The sequence below is a fragment of the Octopus sinensis genome, linkage group LG13, assembly GCF_006345805.1.
Source record: "Octopus sinensis linkage group LG13, ASM634580v1, whole genome shotgun sequence".
Classification (NCBI taxonomy): domain Eukaryota; kingdom Metazoa; phylum Mollusca; class Cephalopoda; order Octopoda; family Octopodidae; genus Octopus; species Octopus sinensis.
In genome coordinates, this window is record NC_043009.1 from 65,910,851 (window position 1) to 65,927,742 (window position 16,892).

The 16,892-nt window shown below is 37.2% G+C and overlaps 1 protein-coding gene and 1 long non-coding RNA gene across 5 annotated transcripts in view; one reads left to right on the forward strand and one right to left on the reverse strand.

Annotated features, from left to right (window-relative positions):
* LOC115218420 overlaps positions 1-16,892 on the reverse strand; it is a 182,481-nt gene that overhangs the window by 18,305 nt on the left and 147,284 nt on the right. For all 4 annotated transcript variants that reach the window (XM_029788223.2, XM_029788225.2, XM_036508500.1 and 1 more), the window contains exon 4: positions 16,574-16,654. In XM_029788223.2, coding sequence (XP_029644083.1) covers positions 16,574-16,654 — 81 coding nt within the window. The remainder of the gene's footprint in view (positions 1-16,573; positions 16,655-16,892) is intronic.
* On the forward strand, positions 621-15,066 carry LOC118765849. Its single transcript, XR_005001746.1, has 2 exons — positions 621-655; positions 14,843-15,066. It is a non-coding gene; the product is annotated as an uncharacterized LOC118765849 (long non-coding RNA).

Here is a 16,892-nt window from a genome sequence, read left to right on the forward strand (position 1 = left end):
ATTTAGGAAGACGGAAAATGGGAGAGAGAGAGAGAGAGAGAGGATGAGGGGGAGATCTGGATGTAAGGGAGGCAACTGGGATTTGACAAATTTTTACAGATTTTATGCCTATGGCTTACACACACGCATTTATGCAAAGATGAACGTTTAGTCGGCAAAATGTTATAACAGTGATTGAAGGACCAAGAGATTCGTTTATAGAACTTATCAAACCTAAATTTGTAACTTTTTAATTAAATATACATACATTTATATATACATATATATATATATGTATAGAAGAATACAGTACATTTAAATACATAATTGCAACTATTAGTGGCTTGGAGTTTTAACTGCTCTTTCTAGTGAGTCAGATAGCCTATTTTTTGGTTATCTCTTATATGTTTGAATGTACAGTGTATTCTTCTATGAATAATGAATAGTCTATTGACTAAATTTTTCCATCTCGCTAGACCACTGGTAACTAAGAATTTTTCTATGAATATTCTTGCTACCCTAAGATTTTTAATTATATATATATATATGACTAGAAATATTTTTTGCTTCTTTTCATGGAGACAAAAGGGTTTATAGGACTGCAAAAAAGAAGTTTTTGGTTTATATATATATATATATATATATATATATATATATATATATATATACTCCAGTAGTTGAGAGTTCTGTTTATCCTATTTGTTCCACCAAATCTATACACATGTATTTACAAGTTCTCTTAAAATATAGTCAAAGAGTTTATGATCCGATACTCTTAGAACCGAAACAGAATTCAATCCTTGGAACTCAACTAAAAGTCTACAATATATTCTACAAGTTTTTTTTTTTTGGGGGGGGGGGTTATATTTATTTTCTAAATTATTAGAACTCTTCTTACAAGGAAGGATCTGTTTTCTAAGAATGGAATAAAATGCCACTGCTTAAAATTGGATAACAACAATAGGTGTTATGTATTGAACTTTAGAAAAATCTTGCATATTTTTATTGTTCTACTTATTGTATTGGCAAAGAGTGAGTACACCAATCACTTTGTTTGAAAACATTCTAGCTTTCCCAGGTTGTTAATTATACATTTACTAACAAAGACTAGTTCACTATTATTGGTATAGTTTTGAAATTATAATTACAGTCAAGAAGCTGCCGTTTTCAAAGCAGATGTCCATAAATACTCTTCTTTTCAGTGACCTTGAAAGAGATGATCATAATTGCTGGACAGCTGACCTCTGTGGCTATGGTCTTTCTTTCTGTCCCAAATAACAATGTCAGGCTTGTTATGTTTGCACTTGATAGAAGTTTTGATAGCAATGTTCTGTCAACACAGCTTCTGCTTTTATGCAAGTATTTGACAGCAGAAGTTGTCATGCAAGCACATAAATATGCAGGATACGTACATACGGATGCACACACATACATGCATATATACATATGCATACACACACATATATACATACACATACAATCACATACATACATACATGCATGCATATATAGGCACACACACACACACACATACTGACCCACACACATGCGCACAAACAAACAAAAAAAAGAAAAAAGGGAACGCAGCTCTTTTTCCAATACCTTCATGACAAAAGACACCTATTAATTGATGATAAATTAAAGAAACTGAAAACGTAGTTTCCAAGCTATCATTTTAAAATGTTTCCCCAGGTGTGAATATAATCCACGGCAATTTCCATCAAGTGTAAAAGAAGGTAAAACCTGGAACTCCATCAGTTCTGATAACAAGGGTTCCAGTTGATCCCATCAACAGAACAGCCTGCTTGTGAAATTAAGGCACAAGTGGCTGAGTACTCCACAGACACTTGTGTACTCTTAATGTAGTTGTCGGAGAGATTCAGCCTGACACAGAATGTGACAAGGCTGGCCCCTTTCAAATACAGTTCGTTTTTGCCAGCCGAGTGGACTGGGACAATATAAAGTGAAGCATCTTGCTCAAGGACGCAATGCACAACTGGGAATTGAACTCATGGCCTCGAGACCATGAGCTGAATTCCTGAACCACTGAGCCATGTGCCTTCAAATTGGTGTCTGGAGAGAGTTCTTGTATGATGGCGTAGTTTTGTTGGTCTCAAGGGTTAGTCTTTGTCTGGATGTGAATATATTTAGAAAGATGTCAAGCATCGCAGAAACTGGGACAACAATTGCTCTTCGTAAGATGCCTGTTACCAAAGCTGTTTAGCAGTGAAGGGTTTGGATCATTCTTGTACCTTTTAACCACTTCATAGAGTCACTTGAAGAATCTTCATAGAACCTTTTCATAACACTGGAATACATCTCAGTTTAACCCTTTCGTTACTGTATTTCTGTTGAGATGCTCCGTATTTCTTTCAATTACTTTAAATATAACAAAGAATTTAGTAAAATAACTTAGTTATAATTAAGCTAGTGTTAGGAACAGAAATTGTGACTAAGGTTTGGTGGAAGATTCTAATTCAGAACTTATGAACACAAGACATTTGTACTACAGAGCCAGCAGAGGTTTCAGTCGGGTTGGTAACGAAAGGGTTAAATACAAAGACCACATGAGATGAGAAGAAATACTGACATCCTCTGAGATATAAGAGAGCTCACAAATGTGACAAAACCATAGGCATCACTGTTAGTGGAATTGCTGCTATCAATGACAACCATTATTGTATAAGTGATTTCACAGGCAGTAAAAAAAATTCTTCATTTTTTAAAATCCAGTTTGAATGCAGACAAATTGGTGAGTAAAAGGTGTTTCTCTCAATTGCGAAAGAAGAAAAAAATAATCAAAATACTGATAGAGAGTTGGAATATGATAAAGGAAAATGTTGAGCAAGTTTGTTGTTCACAATACCACCATCCTACGTGCATGTGTGTATGATGCATACATTAGCAGGAAAACCTGTGCAAAGGAGACCCAAGTTTTAAAGCTTTCAATATACACCCACATCACCATCATCATCATCGTTTTTAACATCCGCTTTCCCATGCTTCCATCTGTTGGACAGAATTTATTGAGGTGGATTACTTTCTACAGGTGGATGCCCTTCCTGATGCCAACCCTCACCTGTTTCCAAGTTAAGTACTGTCCCCCACCCACACCCCAGGCCAGACATGCCTTTAGAAGAGATTGGAGATGAAGGCCACCACTTACAACTTGCTTACAACTATGATATGATGTTAAACCAAGGAGACAGATACATACATATTATGTATGTGCATGTGTTTGTGTTTGTATATATATACATATGTGTGTGTGTGTGTGTGCGTATACATACATACATACATATATATATATATATATATATATATATATATATATATATATAATATATATATATATATATATATATACACACTCTAAAGCAGAGTCGTGTCAGCTAATATACATGAAAAGATGTACAAGTAATATAAAATGAGAACAAAGATGGATGGAAGGACAAATAAACAACGTTTTCTTTTTGATACATCCCCTAAAACATCCCCCAGCACACCCCCAAATTAGCAGTATTTAGAATCTTATACAGGTTTACCTGGGTACCCCTACTACCTACCCATAGAGCAAACTTTACATAAGAGTTGGTGAGTTTTATCTCCAGCATACAACATACACACAAAAGCATTCACTGAGAAACCAATGTTCATTTTTATTTCCATATATTCTTTGCGTCGCAATTTAAATTGCATAAATAAATTCCCCATTCAATGCTAGAATAATGCAAAAAACGGTGGCATTTCATTGAGGAATTTATAAGTCATTAATAGGAGACTGTGTAAAGCTTAGACATCTAAACTGACAGAAGAGGTCATTATATGTATACAGCACATATCTCTCTTTCACTGTTGCTCTCTTTTATCTCCAATTCACTAGCCTTTCCTTTCTATCTGGAATACCCTTGTAATCTGCTCTACAACAAGACACCTATCACTGCTGCTCTAGACCCTTAATTTCTCAACTGGCACGAAGCCACCCCCACCCTCATTACTACTCTCCCACTTCCAAGTTGAGACGCTTACATCTTTTTGACCTGCAATATACTTGGCAACCCTGTTGATGATGGTGCCACATAAAAAGCACTCAGGATACTCTGTAATGGGGCTGGAGTTAGCAAGGGCATCCATCTACAGAAACACTAGACCAAAACAAACAATGGGGCCTGGTGCAAGGCCTTGGCTTTACCAGCTCCAATTACACCATGCCAACATTGAAATGAGGTGAGCATGTGTGTGTGTGTGTGTACAGTTTGGTGTATAAATTCTTATTTATAGTCTCAGAATAGGGATAGAGTGAATCATCAGCTGTGTGTATATAGGCTTTGCTTCTGTGTGCACATGTGTACCTATGTCTGTGCGTTTGTGTGTACACATGTGTGTGCAAGTTTGCTTTTGTGTTTAAACCATGGGTGCATGTGTGTGTGTATTGATCTGAGCCAATCAAATAAAAATCATCAGAGTCGGAGTGAAGTAATGACAAGAGAAATATTACCAATAACTGTGCAGCCAGCGGGACACACATAAATATGGAAACAGAAGCATAAACACACACACATCTTGGTTCCATTACATATCACAACCTCTAAATGGTAAGTTTCAAGTCTGAACCAATATCAAGCTATTCCAACATCAGAGCAAACTTTATGATTTTCTCTTCCATCTTGTAGTGCTCCACCACCCTCAAGAAACCAGGTTGGTTTCTGAGACTTGAGCTGCCAGCCATCCCACAGAATCCCACAGAATGCCTGGCTCTGGCTGATTCGGCACCATAGACTTGTTTGTTCGTGTAAAACTGTGAACAGCTTTGAAGACCAGAAGTGTTCTTATCATTGGTGCCAAACTCCCTGTCTGCTGCAGCTTCTAATGCTGACGTTGTCATCAAAATGACAGACAAGATTCTATGGAGTGCTGACCTCTACACAATAGAGAAGAAATTGAAGCCAATTTTCTCACAAACCATATTGTACCATTTATTAAGAAAAGAACTGAGAGAAAACGAAGTTGAACTGGAGTAGTAATGATAATCTTTCTTCACTTTCTCTCTCTCTCTCTCTCTCTCTCTTTGGAATAGACATAAAGAGCAAGTGTGTGTATGTGACACACATATGAAGTTAGACATAGCAAAAAAAGAGATGGTGATGACAGCAGTAGTATGTTTGTGAGAAATCAAACAGTTTGTTTTTTCTCCTTCAGTCACTTTAATCTTTTTATATCTTCTTTGTCTCCCTCTTACAGGAGGGAGCAGCGTAAGACAGAGAATGAGAGACACAAATGAATGGAGGACAGATAAAGAGAGAAGAATGATGAAAACTCAATAATACATTCATTCACATAATTTGTGAGTACGAGACGTTTTGGCACAGCTGTTTCGGCACAGCTGATTCATTGGCAGAAGTTTTAATGGCCCTCACTTTCTCTCACCTTCTCTCTCTCTCTTTCTCTTTCCTCTCTCTCTTTCTCCCACTCTCTCTTCTCTCTCTCTCTCTCTCTCTCTCTCTGCAAGCATATTTCTCATTATGTGTATGGGGAGAGGGAAACAGTTGAAGTCAATTGTGTAAATAAATTGTAATGTCCCACTCTCTCACACTCTCTCTGTATATATATTCCTGCAGGCATGTACACAGGCATGCATGCATGTGAGTGTGTGTGTGTATGTGTGTGTATATGTTTACCTCCAGTGCCAAAAAAATTCTGTTGCCAAAATAGATCCAAAGTCCAGTCAACCATACTAAATTGTCAGAATCCAAACAACCACGCCACTTGTCTCATTCCAATAACTTCTTTCCAAGTTCTTGCTGTTAATGTAATTCACATCAGATTCAAAATGACTCAAAATGCCTCCCTTCTTTTTTGTTACCTACCAATGACTATTCAAAAGGATTACAGTACAGTTCTATATTTAAGAGATGAGGAATTATGTACATTATTTACATTCGCCGGATATTTGTCCTCATCTTGTTTGTTGTTAACACAGTGTTTCAGCTGATATACCCTCCAGCCTTCATCAGGTGTCTTGAGGAAATTTCGAACATGGGTTCTCATTCCTAAGGTATTTTTTTGATATTATTATTATTATTATTCAGGTCATTGCTTGGAATCAAACTCGAAATCTTGGGGTTAGTAGCCTGTGCTTGTAGTTGTTAAGAGTACAGGCTACTAACTCCAAGATTCCAAGTTCGATTCCAGGCAGAGACTTGAATAATAATAATAATAATAATGATAATAATAATAATAATAATAACATCAAAAAATAACTTAGGAATGAGAATCCAGGTTTGTAATTTCCCCAAGACACCTGATGAAGGCTGGAGGGTATATCAGCCGAAACATTGTGTTAACAAGAAAGAAGATGGGGACAAATATCAGTCAATTGTAAATAATGTAGGATTACAGTAGTTTCACATTAAGAAAAACAGCTGAAAAAAATAAGGGGTTTTTCACTTCAAACATTTTAGTTAAACCAGTAACATCTTAATAATAAGAAAAAAAGTCATCATACTCTGTTCCCAACCTGCGGTCTGTGGACCCCTGGTGGTCCCCTAAGGTAGTACAGGGGGTCCATAGACTAAATTCAAAATTTCCTATGTAAGTAGTTTGCTTACCAACCACATGGTTCTGGGTTCAGTCCCACAACAAAACATGTTCTGATGCAACGCTTGTGCCTAAATTCCAAACCCTATATGTGTATTGAAGGAGGGCAAGAACCAGTGGTCTATCCATTTCCATAGATCTGTTGCTATATGTATAGATATTCTTTCTACTCTAGGTTTGGAATTTTGCAAGAAGGGGTTAGCTAATTACATCAAACCCAGAGCCCCATGATAAACAAAGTTATCCTGGTGGAATTTGAACTCAAAACATTGAAGAAGGAATCTCTCATAAGAGTGTCAGGTAGATCTCACCTTCAGAATCTCCTGTCTTTTACACTTCAATTAGTCCATTGTCAGGAATCATTATTATCATACAAAATATTGTCTGAATTTTATTCATTAAAGAATGACTTGTTAATCAGTTAATTAGTGAACTGTTAAAAAAACATATTACACACGTCTGTTTAGAGGTATTGTCATCAAGACATTGAGGTGTTTTAGTACAATGATAAACGAGTTTCCGTTTACCTATACAGGTGTATCAACCTAGACACATTCATATGCTGGGTGTCTGTCTGTGTGTGTGTGTGTGTGTGTGTGTATAACAGGTACAGTCTCTTCAATAAGGTTAAAACTGTAACAAAGAAACTAGACCATCTTCAACAGATTCACCTTTTTAATTATTTCTTATTGAATGTGATGGAATTCCAAGCAATAAACTACGAACGTATTCTTTATTCTTGCTTGTTCTTGTGACAGTGAAAACTTTTATTTATTTATTTTTCATAACTTTTTTTTTATTAAACCATTCTCTTCAATAATTTAATGGAACGAAACTGCCATATTCATCTGTAAAAAAAAACCCCGCAAAACAAAATAAACAATGAAAACTACTTCTACTCACAGTAATACAATTTGGCAGAACATTTTGGATTTTTGCACTATTTCTTTTTTATTTTTATTTTTCTAAAGCAATTCAATTCACCAAAGTTGTCTAATTCAAGGGAACAAAACCAACATATTCTAGGAATTGTTTAAGTATTTTCTATTCCTCCTACCAATTTAAAGAACAACATTCAATAACATGTTGTTGTTTTTTATTTTTGGTTTTTGCAATTAACTCCACTTTAATACAATTGGAAGAACAGGCCCCATTATATTCATCAACAATTGTTTTAAAATTCCTTCCACTCTCTCGCAAAACTGCTGCAAATAAACCAGCAGAATCATCAAATTTTTCTTCTTTTTTACAAAGAAATATACCAGCATAATGAGGAGAATGATTAAATCCCTGTTAATTATATTTACGAATCATTTAAAATTAAAACCATTTTTTGCACCTTAATGGGAGAGTTCACCGAAATGAAATGGCAATAAGTTCAAATTCCATAAAGTACACTTCACTATTCACCGTTGCAAGGTCTTTAAAATAAATACCAATAACTACAGATGCCAGCATGCTAATGCTAAAAACAACAACAACAGAGTGGAGGTGCAATGGCCCAGTGGTTAGGGCAGCGGACTCGCAGTCGTAAAAACACGATTTTGATTCCCAGACTGGGCATTGTGAGTGTTTATTGAGCAAAAACACCTAAGCTCCATGAGGCTCCAGCAGTGGTGGTCGTGATCCCTGCTGTACTCTTTCACCACAACTTTTCTCTCACTCTTTATTCCTACATCTGTCACAAAGTACCACCACCATGGTGTAACCCACTATCGTGTGGTAAACTTTCATACCCTAGTCTAGATTGCGAATCCTCTGTACCCCACGATGATTCATCTCTCCACCCGTTAAAAGCCACCGCTTACGGAATGATGATAACAACGTAGCTTTCGCACCCGTGCAACTGCCAGTCTATCGTGTGAGGCGGGTGGATCTTCAAGTTGCCCACATGCATTCTTAGTAGCTTAGAGTAGGCTCGAATTAGAGATCATTCTTTGTGGCTAATGGCATGAGTCCTGATTTTTTTGGTGAAGAAGAAGAAGACAACAACAACGGAGGAGTGAACCAAAGCAAACATTGAGGGGTTGATGGTTGTGGAGAGGGGTTGATGGTCGTGGAGAGGGGTTGAAGGCCTGACTGATAAGTCGGTGGCTTGGTTGAGGGGTTGCTTTGTGTGAATGGGTAAGTAAATGGAAACTAATCGACAAATACCTGATAACACCTTGGGATCTTGATGTCTGTACCTCTAAACACACAGATTTTATCTTTCCCTCATTTCAGGCTTTAGACTGTGGCCATACTGGGGCATGGCCTCGAATCTTTTAGTCAAATGAGTTGACCCCTAGTACCTAAACCTGGCACTTATTGTATTGGTCTCTTTTTGCTGAAATGCTAAGTTGTAGGGACATAAACACACCAACACCGGTTGTAACGCAATAGCAGAGGACAAACACAGACACAAAGGCACGCACACACATAGATATGTAAATACGTATAGAATGGGCTTCTTTAAGTTTCTGTCAACCAAATCCATTCACAAGGTTTGGGTTGACCCGAAGCTATATTAGATGACACTAGACCAAGACGCCACGCAGTGGGACTGAACCCAGAACTATGTGGTTGGGAAGCTAGTTTCTTACCACACAGCCACACCTTCATCTATGTTCGTCATTATTTTAACAGCACTCTAATTAACAGATAAATATGTTATTCTTAAAACCAGACGTTTCATAATTGAAATTGACAGTTTGGTTGCAGGTTCCTTGACAAGTTTATTCTTTGTTTTACAAGTTTGATGGTTTGGTTGAAGATTTGGCTTGACAGGTTAATGATTTCATTAAGGACCTAGATAGCTTGGTTGAGGGGTTTAATTGGAAGATTACTTGATTGGTTGTGGAGTTGATGATTTCGTGGTCGAGTTGATGGTTTGATAGCTGGATGATAGATTAGTTGATGGGTTGATCATTTCAGAGAAATCCTAATGATTTGGATGCAGACTTGATGGCTAAGCTTGAAGTTTGGTGGTTCAGTTGAAAGGTTGATGGTTTGGTCGAGAGGCTGGTGGTTTTTGTACCTCAAGATGGTTCAGCTCCACCCATTACAAACCGCATGGTTCCGGGTTCAGTTCCACTGTGTGGCACCTTGGGCAAGTGTCTTCTACTATAGCCTCGGGCCAACCAAAGCCTTGCGAGTGGATTTGGTAAGAGGAAACTGTAAAAAGCCTATTGTATATATGTATGTATATATATATATATATATATATATATATACATATATATATGTATGTATGTATGTATGTGTGTGTATATGTTTGTGTGTCTGTGTTTATCCCCCCCAACATCGCTTGACAACCGATGTTGGTGTGTTTACGTCCCCATAACTTACCAGTTTGGCAAAAGAGACCGATAGAGTAAGTAATAGGCTTACAAAGAATAAGTCCTGGGTTCAATTTGCTCGACTAAAGGCGGTGCTCCAGCATGGCTACAGTCAAATGACTGAAACAAGTAAAAGAGTTAACGAATATATGTATGTATGTATGTATGTATGTGTATGCATACATACTCACACCATCATCACCAGCCACATCAATCAAACTTTATACCACATGGCGCCTCTTCCACTTCCACTCTTAAACCAATGTTACTACCAGTGCCACTATCCCTCCCTCACATGCCATCCATGGCCACCACCACCATACACCCACCACATCTCTGTCACTAACAACACTTTTCTTTTGATCTCTGCAGTGATTATAGTGATTATGGTGCAGAAATGCACTTTAAAATTTTAATAACAATATCCAGAGCTTTGATCATAATATGAGGATAACTCTTAATTCATTTTAAATAAAGAGATTGGGACCAGCAATTTTGATAACAATAACAGGTTAATGAAATTATAAGCAGCTTCTAGTTCACACACACACAGATTCATGGTATGTTTGCAAGAGTAATTCTCATTTAATTATCAAAGATACAAAATGAATGTCAGAAGAAAATATGAAAACTTGGTTAAAATTGGGATCTACAAAAATTTTACCACAAGGTAAAATAAATATTTGAGATGCTTTGCCCAAAACGCAAAGAGTAGAAGCTACTTGCAGGATGTTTTGCAAATTCTTTTAAATCCTATTTCTTTACTACCCACAAGGGGCTAAACACAGGGATGACAAACAAGGACAGACAAATGGATTAAGTCGATTACATCGATCCCAGTGCATAACTGGTACTTATTTAATCCACCCCGAAAGGATGAAAGGCAAAGTCGACCTCAGCGGAATTTGAACTCAAAACGTAAAGACAGACAAAATATCTATTTCTTTACTACCCACAAGGGGCTAAACACAGAGAGGATGAACAAGGCGAGACAAATGGATTAAATTGATTATATCGACCCCAGTGCATAACTGGTACTTATTTAATCAACTCCGAAAGGATGAAAGGCAAAGTCGACCTCAGCGGAATTTTAACTCAGAACATAACGGCAGATGAAAAACCACTAAGCATTTTGCCCGGCATGCTAACGTTTTTCTGCCAGCTGGCCGCCTTCTTTTAAATCCATTGCAATGTTGATAAGCAGGGATCTCAGGGTCACAAGCATTTCGCCCCTTACCCTGTACACTTTGTGTGGTGTTAGTGGTGTTAAGGGCTGTGATGGAGCTATGTGGTGTTGGTGGAGGGGATTGCAGATGAGGTGGACAGAAGTAAGGACTGCAGGGGCCTGTGACACAGGCACAGGGCATGCATGGGCAAGAAGCACGTGTGGTCAGTTCAAGCAGAGACAGCAGCGAGACAAGACGTGTTGAATTCATGAGAGTGACCGCTGATTCCGCCGAGGTCAACAGGTAAGGCCTTTCGTATTTCTTTCTCCTGTTTGCTTCTTTTTCTGAATTAGTCTTTCCCTGCAGAAGAGTTCCATTTATGGTCTCTGGTCAACCACAGCCAACTTGACCTCGCTTCAGCTGCTGTGCTTATCTCCTTGGCGCCTTTCTTCAGTTGTTTGGCTTCCAGACCAATCTTCTGCAGGAATAGCATAACAATTTCATAAAACTAAAATAAATCTTTATATTCTAGAGCAAGGCACTAGAGATTGGTACTAGGGTAAAATAGAATGGAAATAAACTATGATTTAAGTGTGTCTAATGAGTAAATATAATTAAGAGCGGTAGAAATATTGTTGTTAACAAGAGAGGTAAGCAAGGGAGATAACACCTTATTACATGGATTTAACAGTTTAATTTCCGATGTTAAATTTTAAGTTTTGAAGTGAAATATTAAAGCAAATATTTTCAGTTTTTGTTGCTAGAATGTTTTTTTTTTAGCTGTTCTTCATTCATTTAATCAAAGTTATGGCTTTTAATAACTATTAGATCTTTCCAGATATGACTGTCTTGCTGATTGCATCATTATGACAACTCATTCAAAGATGAGAAAATTAACTCAAACACAAATTTCACTATAAAATAAAATGACAGAAAAAGTTAATTTTTTCATTTCATTTCCTCCCAAAAATAAATGTGGAATTTTGTTAATATTTGATAGTGGTTGTTCTCCATGAACACATATTTCATAAGTGTTCTGGTGAGCATGCTAACAGACTAACAAAACCAATTCCTCTATAAATGACCCTTTAACCTTTTAGTATTTGAACCAGCAATATAAGGCCCAAATATTGTAGGGAGTTTCAATTCTCAGACTAGCAACACATTTTGTTCTTGATCAAAACACTTCATTTCATGTTGCCCCAGTCCACTCAGCTGTCAATGTCTAACCCTGTGTTGGAATAGCTTTCCAATCAGGGGAAATGTTGGCCTGCTCGCCTAGTCAGTAGGATGGCATCATTCTAAAGCTAAAATGCATTGTGACCAGCAATGTATAACAACATCTGATAGTCAGGTTAATCATGTGATTATATAATATATATATATATATTATATATATATATATATATATATATATATAAATATATAGAGTCACCCCATATATATATATATATATTGGGTTACTCCATAAATAATGCAGTTTTTTTTTCAATTGCATGAACTTAAAATCAGAGGTGGATGGGATAAACTACCTGCATCAACTTGCTATAAAAACAGGTAATAATTTTACCTTGCTCTTATTCTTAGTGCAAGTTTTGAAGAGTACAGTTCAATTTTAACAGTTATGTTTTCAAAGCTATAATAGAAGGCAACAACGGAACGGTAAATGGGAGGAATATTAATGAAGTATATGGGGATCGGACAATAAGCGTAAGCCAGTGTGAATGGTGGTTCCAGAAATTCCAAGCTGGAAACTACAGCTTTGATGGTAAACAGAAACTAAAAGAAGCCTGACATGTATATACATGCATACACAAACGATGTGAGTGTGTCCATGTGTGTGTGTCCATGTGTGTGTGTGTGTCCATGTGTGTGTGTGTGTGTGCATGCATGCTTGTGTCTCCTTCTCTTGAGACTCTACAAAAGCCATATATAGTCATATACAAGGTCATACATTTCCAGTCTTCTGAAGGAAACATGTCTGGCCACCAGAAATATTACCTTGCTTGGAAAGAAGCAAAAAGGGTTAGCTACAGAAAGGGCATCTGGCTGAAGAAACACTACCTCAATCAACTCCATCTGACCCATGCCAGCATGAGAATGTGGATGTTAAAACGACCATGATGTTGATGCAATATACACCTTTTCTTTCACCACCACCCCACTCTCCAATTCTTCATTGGCATACCTGCCTACCATTCATCCATTCCTTTCTTAAAACTTCTTCCATCCCCATCTCATTCTAGCCACTATCACCAAGTCTGATCGACTTTCTTCATTCAACAAACCTCCTTCATAACGATCTGCCTTCACGCTTTTCCATTTCCATGCTTCCAGTTCACCGTTCTTCCAACTGCAGCACCCTTCCTACACATACAAATTCACTTAAATTTAGATGCCACATTAGTTAATAATCTTCCTACACAACTACATTCCAATGAACCCACCCAGCAAATATTGCACATTTAATGGAGATCACTCCACCACCACCACCACCACCTTCCTACACTCTCCATCAACAACTTCCTCCTCCTCCTCTGCATCTCACCACATGCTTTACTACTTAACATCAATGCTAATGTCTTACCAATATTCATCTTCGTATCATTCATTTCCATACATTACTTCCACAAAGGACTGAAGGCTACGGGAAATACATCTGTAGGAGGAGGAGGTGGAGGAGGAGGAGGAAGAGGACGTACTGCATTATACACGTTATGTATGTGTGTGTGTAGTGTCTGCATGTGTGTGTGTACATATACACATTCTTTTATTCTTTTACTTGTTTCAGTCATTTGACTGTGGCCATGCTGGAGCACCGCTTTTAGTCGAGCAAATCAATCCCAGGATTTATTCTTTCTAAGCCTAGTACATGTTCTATCAACCCCTTTTTCCGAACCGCTAAGTTACAGGGATGTAAACACACCAACATCAGTTGTCAAGCGATGTTGGGGGGACAAACACAGACACACAAACACACACACACACACACACACACACACACACACACACATATATATATATATACATATATATGAAAGGCTTCTTTCAGTTTCTGTCAAACAAATCCACTCATAAGACTTTGGTCAATTACTATATATAACTTCTTCACAAAAAAAAAACAAACAATTATACACACAAACACACATACATAAATGCATGCACACACACACTATAAAGTTTCACTTATTTAATTTAAGGAATTGACAGAAAAAAACCTCAATTCAAATTAGTAACACTACAAGACAAAGTTCCCTCTAGGGTAGATCAAAATTAAAAAATTCTGAGCTCAGTAATTAACTGAGCACAGTAATTAACTGAGCACAGTAATTAACTGAGCACAGTAATTAACTTGAATAATATTAATGAATACAAATAATGAGAAAACATGAATATATATATATATATATATATATATATATATTATATATATATATATATATAGTGGAGCGCTAAGAGCACCATCTGAGCATGATCATTGCCAGAGCAACAAATTGGCTTCCGTGTCGGTGGCACGTAAAAAGCACCATTCAAGCGTGATCATTACCTGCATCGCCTTACAGGCACCTGTGCTGGTGGCACGTATAAGCACCCACTACATTCTTGGAGTGGTTGGCATTAGGAAGGGCATCCAGTTGTAGAAACTCTGCCAGATCAGATTGGAGCCTGGTGCAGCCATCTGGTTCGCCAGACCTCAGTCAAAACGTTCAACCCATGGAAAGTGGATGTTAAACGATGATGATGATATATATATATATATGAGTACTAGAAGCTAAGCCCAAGTTTCATCCGGTCGGTTTGGATGATGTAGTTGTAAAACCTGCTCTGTGTGAGCATTCGACTTGTTTGGGAATGCTTACATTAAAAGACAATTTTAGAATTACTTTTTATCTGTCAAAACACTAAAAATAACTGACCAACAAAAAAAGAAAATCCAACCAAGATTCAACCAAATCAAAAAATAAACCCAAATACTAAGCGAACAAAGATGAACCATCCCACTTCCATAGTGCACGCATATGCACACACATTCATATACCCTCCCCCTTTTACATACACACACATATATTCATACAGAGTTGAAATGCTGTTTGATTTATTTTTTCAGCGTACAATTTTCATCCTCCCACAACCAAGTATGACATCACCCCTTCCTTTCTCATTCATCAACACAAGAGTATTATCATACTAGATTATCCCAGTAACCATGGGAGCTATGAAAATAAAATACAAAGCCTAGCAACACCACATCTGCGTAATTTTTCTTGCAATTCCACCCAGCCGTTTGACCGTGAATCCCAAGGTCAAATTTATATGCATAGACAAATCTTTATTAGAACAAGAAGAAAGATATATTTTTTTTGTCAACATGTAAATACTGAACAGTATCTATAACAGACAATTTCTCTGCTCTTAAAAGGATTTTATGCTTTATGTATACTCTTTTACTTGTTTCAGTCATTTGGCTGTGGCCATGTTGGAGCACTGCCTTTAGTCAAGCAAACTGACCCCAGGACTTATTCTTTGTAGATTGAGTATTTATTCTACCGGTCTCTTTTGTCGAACCACTAAGCAACAGGGACATAAACACACCAACATCAGTTGTCAAGTGATGTTGGGGGGACAAGCACAGACACACAAACACACAAACACACACACACACATATGTATATACATATATATGACAGGCTTCTTTCAGTTTCTGTCTACCAAATCCACCCACAAGACCTTGGTTGGCCCAAGGCTATAGTAGAAGACACTTGCCCAAGGTGCCACACAGTGGGACTGAACCCGGAACCATGTGGTTGGTAAGCAAGCTATTTACCACAGCCACTCAAGTATATATATATATATATATATATATATATATATATATATATACTTGGTCTTCATATATATACATTTGTTCTATGTGAACAATGTAGTAAAGTTTTCCCTGAAGAACTGTTGTGGATCTGCACACAACTGCATTATATACACCCACTGCAGAGAATGCAAATAACCACAAAACACACAGGCAGGGACAAATAGTATAAACGGTATGTTGTATTTCTCCTGCTTGGTTCTATTTTGACTCTGGATACCAAAACCAGTAAATACCATTAAGTACAGTTGTAACCACACTACTTAACTGCAAACAGAATGGATGGCGATTATCTGTGTAGAGCTCCAAACACCACAGTCACACAAGGCATATACACAGACACACACACACATACACACACACACACACATATATATATACAACATGTATAACATACACATACACAGCAACTGTACTGAATGAACAAAAGCCAATACACTGCAAGAGAAATGGTCGGCGGTATTGATGTCCAGTAGAAAAGATTTCTCCTTACACAAATGTCCATTTCATATTTCATATTTTACGAGATCAATGAAATAAATGGTATTGGAGAAAATACAGGCCTCGCTATCTTTGATTAAAATATCCTTTGAAGGTTGTAGCCATGTTGTGCCATGGTCCGACGAATAACTAAAGGAAAATTAGTTTACCTGTCCAAATTGTAGTTGACCGGCCATGACTCCAAACCACTGAAAATCCAAAAGCTGCACCTGGACTTTTAGGAGCGGTACCTGCAAACAATAAGAAAAAAAAAACCATGATTGGATAGTGACCTAATAAACATATATTGTAACTAAATGTAAAATGGAATTGTCAAGATTTGTAGATAGATTCATCGCAAAGAAAATATTAATAACAATAATAATTAATTAATTTTACATATACATACATATTTATATATACATAGACAAACTACATGAAATCTTGTGTAGCTCTGCATTGGCAAGTCTTGAAAAAAAATTATAGAAA